The 12,443-nt window shown below is 38.3% G+C and overlaps 1 protein-coding gene across 3 annotated transcripts in view; it reads left to right on the top strand.

Annotated features, from left to right (window-relative positions):
- p130CAS (Serine_rich_CAS and FAT-like_CAS_C domain-containing protein p130CAS) overlaps window positions 1–12,443 on the top strand; it is a 420,726-nt gene that overhangs the window by 178,093 nt on the left and 230,190 nt on the right. For all 3 annotated transcript variants that reach the window (XM_065231801.1, XM_065231804.1, XM_065231802.1), the window contains one exon: window positions 1,719–1,862. In XM_065231801.1, coding sequence (XP_065087873.1) covers window positions 1,719–1,862 — 144 coding nt within the window. The remainder of the gene's footprint in view (window positions 1–1,718; window positions 1,863–12,443) is intronic.

Here is a 12,443-nt window from a genome sequence, read left to right as displayed (position 1 = left end):
GCTAGTGAATCGTTAAGGCAAAGCAATTTTTCACACAGATGGCGCTGTTCCATCGGTAGTAAGTGATAACAATCCCCTTATAGAAATTTGGAAAAGTGGAAAAAATATGCTTTTGATGCATATTCAGTCCAGAAAAAGGTGGCGACAACCTAAAGCATTCATTCGTGGGCTTTCTCATGAACTTTTTTCCGTGAAATGATATTTAAACAATCTACAATTAAATACATACGATTTATTTCCGTACAACTTTTTACCGTTCTGCTACTAGTCCCCAGAGAGTCAAAATAAAATCAAATTTGAGAGCGAAGATTCTCGCTCACGAGCTCAATCTCTCAACATGCAATGGATTTTTATGACACTTAGATTACAAAATAGATTACCTAACATTGCAAAACATGTCTAGTACCGTAAAACGGGGTATCTTTGATAATGCGGATAACTTTAGTATAATATAAAGAATAAATTTACTCGCTGCGCTGAAACATTGGTTCCATATTGTAGCTTAGGGTATTTCTGTTGATATCGTATATAGTTTTTGTATAGTCGAAAGAAAGGCAAAAAACAAGGGAAAAAAGGAACGAATAAACAACTCATTTAATAATAAAATAATAAATTATAAAAAATATATATGAGTAGTTTTAGGATAAAACACAGAGCAAGTGACGATTGAGAATTTCCATACAGTATTTTGTAATTTTTGAAGGGGAAGTAAAATTAAAAAAAAAACATCAGTCTAACTAGGATATTTTTACAAGTATTTTTTTTAAAACATGGGAATTCAGAATCTGATTCAACGTTTAAAGAACAGTCTTAGTTCAATCTATCACTTTTCTATGTTCGGCTTAATGACCCTAATGACCCTACACTAAGATAATGGCTTCTTTCATTGAACACTGTGTCGAAAGTAGCTGGAAATGTCTCTACATGGCCATGGACTTACAAAAAGAAAGCGACGAAAAGCTACACGTTGCATGGGTCCTTTTGCATTTCTCGGGATTATTGAACTTATACATTGTTGTTCCAATCTATAATTTCAGCCAAATGAAACTACTTATGGCTTTTTGCCAAATTACTTATAAAAGCGAAATAGAATTACAAATTTATTTAAACAAAACATGACTCTTGAGTGCAAGAGATGAACTAGCCTCAGGCTAAAAATCTCTAAAATAAAGACAAAAAAAAAAAAAAAAAAACTCTTGAGTGCAACTAACTGTAGATAACCAATGCTACTTTATCACAGATAACTCTAAGAGATTTTTTTTTCGAAACAAAGCACATTCCCAGCATTTATTCGCATACCTTTCCCAACCCCGAGTCGTCGCTATTTTCATCACCTTCAGGTGAAGAGCGCGTGCTAATTGGTCTATTATGACAAGTAGGCATACCTACACATTTCGCGCGCGCGATTCCATCTACCATCCAGAACGTACAAAGCGGTATTATTTTCCACAAACAAACAAACAAAAGCGACAACGACTGATACCGGCACCGGTACAGCTCATTACCATAATTAGCATAGTTTTTCCTCCCTTCGAGCATCGAAGGTTACAGTACATGCACAACATGCTATCGCTCTTATCTCATCTCTTGGGATCTCTGCCTCACCTTAGGGCAATCCCTACTGAAATCTAACTCTTCCGAACAAAAATGATCCACCTCGTAGTCGTGTCCGTAGTTAAATCTCATTAATCGTGTTTTATTTTTATTTATTTTTACAGAAAATCTTGGCCAAGGCCATCTACGAGAACATCGCAGAGAGCACGGATGAGCTGGCCTTCCGGAAGGGCGACATCCTAACCGTCATCGAAACCGACACCAGCGAACTCAGAGGATGGTGGCTGTGCCAGCTGCGGGGACGACAGGTAGGAAGCGTTATCTATTTCTATTCGGGTTTCTGTTTGAAAAGGATTATCGAGATAACCGATTTTAAGTGATTCACATATCGTAAAGCAGTTCGGAAGGCAAACCGAATTGAGACTTAAATAGCAAACTGCTCAGGGGCATCGGAAATACAGTTTTACTTGCAACAAATGGGAATCATTTAAAAAAAATAATCTGATGTTTTTTACAATGTATATGACAGTACATCTATCCGATGTTGGTTTTCGTTGTTATAGACGTATAAATCAGACGTCAAATTATTGTGAATCAAGTTTATTAAAAATTGCTCAACACGCTATTTCTAAACTTCCAAATTTGATTAGGATCCACTCATATCGATCAAAAATGAAGCTACTCTAAAATGAGTACACTAACTTGGTAGTAAGAAATCGAAAATGACCAGTCCGAACTGCTTCAGACTAGGAGAACAGGATTTTTCTGTAATCAAAGGACCCGGTGTACTGTTCATTGCACCAGTTAATGAGAGAGTAGCAAGTCTTTGCAGCTTCTTCTGAGCCGATTTTTCATTAGTTTTTGGCCACCTAACCAATTATCCGTAGGATATTCTGGGTCTTACAATCGTCAAATAAATCCAGTGGATCATTTTTGGTTTTAGGCCCAATTTTCAACCAAACGTTTTTTTTTTTACTTATCCAAAGCTCATTTGTTGCCTTATTAAAAACCTGCTCTAGTGGTGCATTCCAGTTAAGGTCTGTATCCACAATAATCCGGACACATAAAACTTAAGTAAAACACAAACTTTGCATTATATTTCAATTGTAGTTAATTATTTCTGATTCATGGGATATGATTTAAAAAATCACGAATTCAAAAAAACACAGATATTCGATATTTGCATAAAATTATCGAACTTTGCGCTTAACTCCATCCATTTGGGTTTGTACAGACTCCTCAGATACCGTGGTGGCCGCCCTTGTCCAAATTTGTTGGAAGTGTTTTATATCTTTGATTCCTTATTTCTTTCCAAAAAGCTTCCGCTTCATCAGCCCAATATCTCTCGATTGGATGTTACTTTGGACAATTTGACGGATTTGCGTTTTTTGGTACAATATTCACTTGATTTACTTCGTACCACTGCATAAGAACAATGGTGACAATAATAAGTACTCAGGACCACACTGACCATACATGTTCCGGGTGCTCCCGGGGAGTTTCATAAATTTCCCGAAATTTTCCTGAGGTCAATGGAACTTCTCTGGAGTTCTCGGAACTTCCCTGAAATTCTCTTCAGAAATGCTCTGAATTTCTCCTCAGAACTACTGTGAATGTCTACTCAGAAATACTCTGAAACTCTCCACAGAAATACTCTGAAGTTCTCATCAGAACTACTCTGAAGTTCTCCTCAGAACTACTTTGAATATCTCATAAGAACTACTTTGAACTTCTCCTCAGAACTATTCTGAAGTTCTCCTCAGAATAACTTTGAAATTCTCCTCAGAACTACTCTGAAGTTCTCCTCAGAACTAAGTTTCTGAAGTTCTCATAAAAACTACTCTATTCCTTCGATGAAGTTTTCAACATTTTCCTTAAATGTAGGAAGTTGTCCGAATATTCTTTTTTTTTTCCTTTGGTTTGTTTTTTTCCGTCGATCTTGTTTTCCGTGCTGAGCACCAATGCTACCGGTGTGCCAGGAAGGCAGCTCCCACACCTGGACCCTACCTATCGACCCATCAACTTATGAACCGGGGACCAACGGCTTTACTTCCCATCCGAAGGAATGCGTGATCAGAGATGTTATGCCTCAGAACATCCCGGCGGCGCCGACTGGGATTGAACCCAGGCCTGCTGGGGTGAGAGGTAATCACGCTTACCACTACACCACCGGCGCCGTTGTCCGAATATTCTCTTGAAGATCTTTAAACTTTCCCGCTAGTCGGGACTTTCCTAAAGATATATTTACTCCCCCAGCAGTTCTTTTAACTTCTCAATAAATTAGTGTTGTCTGGACTTCCCTAAGATTCACGAACTTTCCTTAAGCTTTTTCGCAGTTTTCCTGATATTCATAACTCTTCTCCGAACTTGATTCCTTCACTTTGGGTGACAGGGTTTAATATACCTATTAGTTTTCTGTTCCATTTGCTGAATAGCTTTTATCTTGTTATTTTTCGATTTCAGTTAGTTTTAGTAGTATTAAAGTGAACTCAATCGGCCCTCGTAAACGCTAATTGAAATCGGTGTTTGAGCATTAATCACCCGCCATGAAGATAGCCTCTAGCCGGGCCTCCTGTAAAGCACCAGCAGCCTCTCGATTCTGATAGTGGCGCTTAAGCTGCTGCTTGCAAAGAGCTTAAAACGTTACAAACTCCGATGGGGGGCGACTCTTTTTACGATGCAAGAAAAATGTGTTTTACTGTGGTTAGCTGCGCGCACGCTGAGTAGATGCAAGTAGATGCGAGAAATGAAAGAAGATTTTTCGAAGATTGATTCACTAGTGTGAGATTTGTTGAGCATCTAGAATTGAGATTTAAATGTGTCGCCCCCCTTGACAAACTTATGGACCGGGGACCAACGGCTTTACTTCGCATCCGAAGGAAGCCGTGATCAGAGATTTTATGCCACACAAAATCACGATGGCGCCGACTGGGATTGAACCCAGGCCCTTTGGAACAAGCGGAACGATGATAATTATCCAACTTTTGTTCTATAATTTCCAGCTAACACCCATTTAGCTTTTCATCATTCGCCACTCGAAGCACAATCTATCATCTCCGCCATGAAATCCTCCGAAATCCAACTAATTATTTAGCGAAGGATCCAATTTCAAGCGTCTTACTCCCTCCTTCAGTTTCCCCTCCTCCACACAATGGATCTCTAATAATAATTATAATAATAATAATTCAAAAAGCACACAATTTCGCTTTTAATCTTTCTCATTTCGAAAAATTTAATAATCTCCCAAAATGTGTGCCGACAAAGACGGAACATGGCTTCGCTGCTTACCGGGTTCTGGCCCCGAGAGGAAGGAGAGTGAGTTCCATATAAATCTTTTAAAACGAGCAGAATGAATTCACTCCCTCCTTGTACATGGGGCCTTATACGACTGCCGTACGCTTCGAAGCGTGTAAATATTTACCTCAATCTTAATTTCACGATGCTCGAACCAGAAATCACCTCGTTTCGTTCGTTCTCGTTCTCTTCCGTTCCGTGGAGTGGGTCCCTAAGAGCAGGATCATTTAGAAGAACAATCCATAAACGATGCCCGCGATTCGGTTGTATAAAGGGGGACTTCTCTACTGAGACGTCGTCTTTGGAAATCCCCTCTGTGTTTTCAAAGATGCTGTGTGGGAGTATAATCAAAAATTATGCTTGAGCGCTTTGTAGAAATGAATAGTATGTATGATGATACCAACAACAACAACAACAACGGTATTGTGGAGCTTGCTTCGTGTGCTGTTGCATCACCATCACAGAGCACATGTGAATGGAATTCTAAGGAACCCTCTATCAGGAAAACCATAACCTCTCGCGGGAACTGTGGATCTAGGGTAGAGCAGTCAATGTTTGTTCAATTTTTAGAACATTAGTTCATATCAAAATCTCATCTTGCAGGATTTAAATGTTCTCTATGTTTCAATTTGGCAAAATTACCTCGGCATTCGCCTTGGCTCCGCGAAGTGGGCGAACTATTGAGCCGTTACCTTATGTTAAAGGAGACAAAAGGGTTATTATACCATGCTCCTTTGGTACGCACTAGTGGCAGCATTGAAAGCGAAGGAGTTTATACAATGAGTTCTGATGCCAAAATTTGCATGCTCTGCTGATGGTGTTGACGATGGCTCTAATGAAAATATCAACATGGGAGAAGGGATTAAAAAAAGGATGCACATGAGGTGTGCCGACAGTACTAATAAGGCGTATCTTACGTAATTCCCCTCCGGCGAACAAAGATTTTCTCGAATCATTCCGCCAAAGGAAGTTGAACCACAAACCCATCATTTGAGAGTCTTTGTACCGGGCGAGAATATCCATCTCAAGAGCCGATAAAACAGCAGCAATTTATCCGCCTTCCAATCTTAATCCATCGTTTTATGAATGAACCCACGCAAACGTCTCGCATCGAACCACACCCCAGCCCTTCCGAATTGAAGCTGCTCTGATCGTGCATGGCTCTTTTATTCGTTAGCTCCAGCCACCGCCTACTTGCTGCACGCACTGTACTCGGATGTTGGACACAGCAAGCCATATAATCGGGCGCTCTTTGCATGAATATAAATATCCTAGTTTTATATGGCTAATAAATTAACAGCTGCTTACAACCGGCCGGCCATTCACCGATTCGCGGGAAAGGTGTACTACTACGAAACCATATTGCATATTGGATATTGGCTCATAATGGGCATGGTGGTGCAAATTTTTAACACCCACGTGGAGCAAGATTCTGCCCCGGATGGTATTAATCTCAATTTCATTACAAATTATTGCTATAGTCGAGTGCGAATGGCCATAAATTTGCAAATGCCCACCATGCAGGCGGTAAATTGTTTGGCTGGGTTGACATTTCTTTTCTTGCTTCAGGTAAAATACAAACATTGTAATACGCTTGTCTTTTAAGTTGGGTGCAGTTTTGAATTTGTTTAACGTTCATGTAACTACTTTAGAGCAGTGATGCTGTAAAGCTCATTGGGAATACGACGAATTTCACGCAAACTCGACTATGGAGTTGGCGGCACCCTTCAAATTCAAATGAAACAATGTGGGTGTAAAGATTTTATCTAGTTAAGCAACTCTGCATGTAAAACAGCAAAAAATGGTTATCTTCCATTTAATTCCACTTAATTAATGTTGGTATCCATGACAGATACGTATTTGGATTTTGATAAGTTTTTAGTGGGAATGACACTGATGAAGACTGCACATTGTAGCATTAACTGTGGCAAAGTTATTCAGATAATCAAATCCTTTTGAATGGAGGTCCGACTAGTTCAGAATTCTTACACCATGTAGCGCTAGTTTATACTATATAGGGTAACCAACTTGAATTGGACCCCTACATATTTTGGACCCTTTTCATTTAATTTTCTCGCTTACTGTCTAGTTTCTTCAAATTCATCTGGGTTGATGTTGTAATTACATTCTTTCAATTACTTGCTATGTCTCAAGATCATTAGTTTACCTCAAATTGCTTACAATTGCTCAATTGAAGCAGTTTTAGAAAATGTTATCGACAAAGTTTCATGCTTCGACGTTTGTCAAGAGGAATCGGCGTTAGTGTACTTGTTTTAAATTTGGTCTAAAATATACAATTCAATGATTTTTTTTATCAAATCAGTTTATCTGACTTTGGAAGATGTATTTCACGTGTTTATAAAGATTTCACCTTAAGATTTTACTTAAAAAGTATTAAATAAAAAGTGTCCAAAAAAGATCGTAAAAAAATGTTACCAACTTATTTTGGACACTTATCAAATGAGAATCATCAAAAGAGCGACAAAAAAAATTCCGGTTGGTCGATCGTGCTATTATCTCAGATTTCTGATTAAATTGGTAAGTAAATCAATCAAAATTATATGAATTCATTGTTTTTAAATACATATATTTCTTGTTTATCAGGCGATTCAAAATGGGAAAAACGGCAAAACACGTAGAGTGGTCCACTCTGAGTTTTCCTAGTTCCTAGTTTTCCACAAAAGTTTTCCTATCTCCCAAACGCATTTTAACTAAGGGGCTGTTCATAAACTACGTAGACGCTTTAGGGGGGTGGGAGCGCTTGGCAGATGTCTACGGTCCATACAATTTTTTAAATTTTGTGTTTGAGACTGTCTTTTACGGAAGTGGGGGGGGTTGTTGAAATCTCTCAAAAACCGTCTACGTAGTTTATGAACAGCCCATACAAAAAATAATATGAACTGCAAGCATAGAGTCAGGTCTCCGTATTAAGATTTACTTCTGAATGATTTTTTTTTATGGTATGATCAGTTGTTTCCTTATGTTATATTATATTTCCTCCGTTACTCGCGCCAACTTTTGTAACACGAGTAGGTACTCACGCGTTGTACTTTGAACAACAGTGTGAGTTTTCCATTTCCATTTTGCAGCCGAGCTAAAAATCGATCTGAAATCAACGAGTATTCCTCAAAAAACTTGCTTTTAACTAAACAAGCTTAATATTTATTACAGTTAACCCCCAAAATATGCGGATAATAGAGAAAATGTAAATGGAAACCGCGTAAATGGTGTCCATACTACGAGGGTTCTGACTTAATTGGTTACAACATGGAATATCTCGAGATCCTGACCAGGTAGAAAGTTACTGTCTTTGCCAAAGTAGTTCTAGAGATCATAACCTTTTTGCTGGTGGACAGTAGTTCAAAATGTACTCACTACATAGCGCTAGTATGCATGTGAAGTTCTCGCATGTGATATATCTCGAAATCCTGACCAGATAGAAAGTTACTGTCTTCGAAAAAGTTGTTCAGGAGTTCAAAGCCTATAGTTCAGAATTTTTTCACTATATGGTGCTAGTATATACGTGAAATTCTCATATAAAATATCTCGAAATCCTGATCATATAAAAAGTTACTGTCTTCGGCAAAGTTGTTCAGGAAGTCAAGGCCTTTTTGCTGGTGGACTTAAGTTCAGAGTTTTCTCACTTTGCAACGCTAGTATACATGAGGAATTCTCGCATATAAAATATCTCTAGATCCTGACCAGACAGAAAGTTACTGTCTTCCGCAAAGTTGTTCAGGATGTTAGGATCTTTTCGTTGGTTAGCGTTAGCGTTAGCGTTGTTATGATATACTTCGTAGATTGGATACTAGCGACACTCACGTCTCTTCTGAAATTCTCAGTTAGACTACTTTCAGGAATAATGCTGAGGAGTAAACATTGGTTCCAATCTAAACAAGAGTAACAGAAGCATGACTGTCGCTATTCCCGGCCACGCCCATCTTTACCATAACTAGGGATAGGGAAGGAAATGTTGACGTAGTACTTACTTAACGAGAGGCCACCGACTTAGCGACACCCTCATAAGTGCTACGGAGTTGGAGGGTTGGGTAGGGTATTCGGTTAAGATTCACCTCAAGTTGGCGATGCAACCAAAAGTTTGTATTGTTTATTTGTTGTTTATTTAATCTTCAGGATGTTAGGATCTTTTCGTTGGTGTACAGTAATTCAGAATTTTCCCTTTACGTGGCACTAGTATGCGGGTCATTCAGAGATATTTTATATGCAAGAATTTCACGTGTCTTTCAACGTCACCTAGTGAGAAAATTATGTACTTTCCACCAACGATAGGGCTTGATCTCCTGGACAACTTTGCCGATTACAGTACATTTTTAGCAGGTCTTGAGATATATCATATGCGAGAATTGCACGTATATACTAGTACCATGAAGTGAAATATTCTGAACTACCGTCCACTAGCCAAAAGGCCTTGATCCCCTGAACAACTTTGCCCAGTAACAGTAACAGTAACATTCTATCTTGTCATGCTCTCTAGATATTTTATATGAGAGAATTTAACGTGTATACTAGAACTACATAGTGAGAAAATTCTGAACTATTCTACACCAAGCAATAGGCTTTGACCTCCTGAACAACTTTTTCAAAGACAGTAACTTTCTATTTGGTCAGGATCTCGAGATATATCATATGCGAGAAGTGTATATGTATACAAACGCCACGTGGTGAGAAAATACTGAACTACTGTCTACCAGTCGAAAATTCTTGACCCCCTGAACAAGTTTGCCCAATACAGTAACTTTCTAGCTGGTCAAGAACTCGAGCTATTGTATATGCGAGAATTACACGTATATACTAGCGCCTCGTAGTGTGAAATTTCTGAACTACTCCACCAACGAAAAGAGCTTGACTTCCTGAACAACTTTGCTGAAGGCATTTACTTTCTATCTGGTCAGGATCTAGAGATATTTTATACACGAGAATTTCACATGTATACTAGCATCACGAAGTGAGATAATTGTGAACTATTGTACACTAAGAAATAGGTTTTGACCTCTCGAACAACTTTGCCGAAGACAGTAAGTTTCTATCTGGTCAGGATCTCGAGATATTCCATGTTGTAACCAATTAAGTCAATCCCACGTAGTATGGACACCGTTTACGCGGTTTCCATTTACATTTTCTCTATTATCCGCATTTTGGGGGTTAATTGTAATCAAAGTTTAGCTTTTTTAGTTCAAAACAAGTTTTTTGAGGAATACAAGTTGGTTTCAGATCGATTGGCAGCAACAAAATGGCAATGGAAAACTCATATGTGTTGTACAAAGTACAACAGCGCGAGTAACGGGGGGTTAACTTTTATGCATACCGTAAAACGGGGTGTAATTGATCAGCGGGGCAAAATTGATCGCTGAAATTTCTCGTGATATTTTTTCATGTGTAACATGTTTTTCGTTACTAAGCGTACGAATGTATCTTTGTATACATTGTAAAAATATTATGCATAAGTACAATATTGGGTATACTCAGCGATCAAATTCACCCCGCTGATCAATTTCACCCCGTTTTACGGCACCTTCTTTGAAAATTTTCCCACCTAGACGGACCTAACAAATGCGAGATAGGAAGAAGTGACCGTCGTAATTAATTTTAGGCTCATAGGTTGAAAGAACTTCAGCATGTCCAAAATATATTCGTTCCCATTCAGTGTGTCCAAAATATATTATGGACACTGTCCAAAATCAATTTGAAGGGTCCAAAATATGTGAATATCATGATGTGAAAAGAATTATTTTTCGAGTATATATCAATAAATAAAACATCTAGTGACATTTTACATCCAAGATGAGTGGCTTTCGAACACAACCGCATGTAAATTACATAATAATAATAAACAAATAATATTATTTTGACATAAACGTGATCTCACTTCCTCTAGGGGTCCAAAATCAGTTGGTTACCCTACTATAACTTGAGATTCTGACCAGCTAGGCAGTTGTTGTCTTTGAAAAGTATGTTCAGACGTCCAAATTCTGCCACTGTGCTTGTCGGGCATGCAAAAGTTCAAAGTGTATTATATTTCGAGATTCTGACAAGCTGGTGAGTTGCTGTCTTGGGAAAAGTTGTCTAGATAGCCAAAACCTTCTGCCACTATGCTGTGCTAGTTTGCATGTTAAATTTCAAAGTACACTCAGGTCCTTTTTTACACGAGGGATACGTACCGTGTAAAAAAAAACCTACGGGATTTTAATTTTTCACATCCTTAAATGTTTTAAAAAAATCGGATTTTGATGCCATTTGTAATTATAGCATGCTATGGTCCATACAGACATATTTTAAAAATTTCTGTATTTACCCCAAAAATTGTGATTTTTTTAAGTATGCCATTCGATTACCTATAGCTTGAAACGGATAATGTGATTGAAATCAAGTCGATAGGTTGTATCGTTGTCGAGAAATCGTTAAAAACGTACCGTGTAAATCGCGAAAAACCGTGTAAAAATAACCGTGTAAAAAAACCGCGTAGAAAAAACCGTATAAAAAAGTCTTCAGTGTATACTATATTTCGTGATCATGGCTATCTGGAAAATTGCTATCTTCGGCAAAGTTGTTCAGTTTACCAAGACCTTCTACATGGAGGTTAGTTAAAGACTTTCTCACTATGCGGTGCAAGCAGGACTTCCATAATGAGCTATATCTCGAGTTTGCGACCATCTGGGAAATTCCTGTAACCGGCAAATATGTTTAAGTTACCAAGGCCTTCTGAATGGTGGATATGTAAATTTGAAATTCTCCCGCGTGGATCTAGTGTACATGTGAACTTACAGTAAGTGCTGTGAATATCGATCTAATATGTTCACCAAACATTGATTTTCATAACAACTATTCCGGCGACAGGAACTTCTCAGATGGTTAGAATCTCGAGATATAGCTGGTAGTTCATATGGACACTAGCGCCACCTATTTCGTAAATTTTGATCTAACCTGTCTACTATGTAGAAGGTCATGGTTACCCGAAGAACTTATAAAAAGACAGCAACTTCTCAGATGGTCAGGGTCTCAAGATATAGGATAAACTGGAACTTCAAACACCGACGAACCGACATGCCACTGGAGCATTTCGTTTGTCCGAAATTCATTTTGCCAAATGAGCGATCAGAGTTGTCAAACGAGCTGAGACGCAAACCAAGTCAATATAGATTTTACGTGTTCGTGTTCTTGCGTATGGCGTCTTGGGCAAGCATTTTAATGTAGCTTCTTTGAGCTGTCTCATCGGTTCGTCGTTTTTTTTATATATAATCCATTTATTTGTCAAGGCTCAAATGCGTTAGCTTTGCGGAGCCGAATACTTTTTACATGATTGTGTGTGAATATAATTTTCTTACAACTAATGTTAGTAGAACGGGGGCCGATTACTCGCGGTTTACTCGAGATTAGGGATTACATTTATTGATCTTTTGGAGGGAGGACAAGGGAAAGCATTTTGACCTAATTTAAAACTTAAACGTAAAGGATAACTAAAACACAAAACATTAAACACATACATCAACAGTTTGAAGAAAGTCGTTTTTTTTAACTAGTTCGTTTATTTATTAGGCTCAGTCGTGTGTGACACTTTGCGGAGCCAAAATCAGTAA

This window comes from Ochlerotatus camptorhynchus, unplaced genomic scaffold (assembly GCF_037179485.1).
Source record: "Ochlerotatus camptorhynchus isolate MF236.1 unplaced genomic scaffold, CSIRO-AGI_Acam_v1.1 ptg000361l, whole genome shotgun sequence".
Classification (NCBI taxonomy): Eukaryota; Metazoa; Arthropoda; class Insecta; order Diptera; family Culicidae; genus Ochlerotatus; species Ochlerotatus camptorhynchus.
This window is presented reverse-complemented; position numbering and strand designations above follow the sequence as displayed.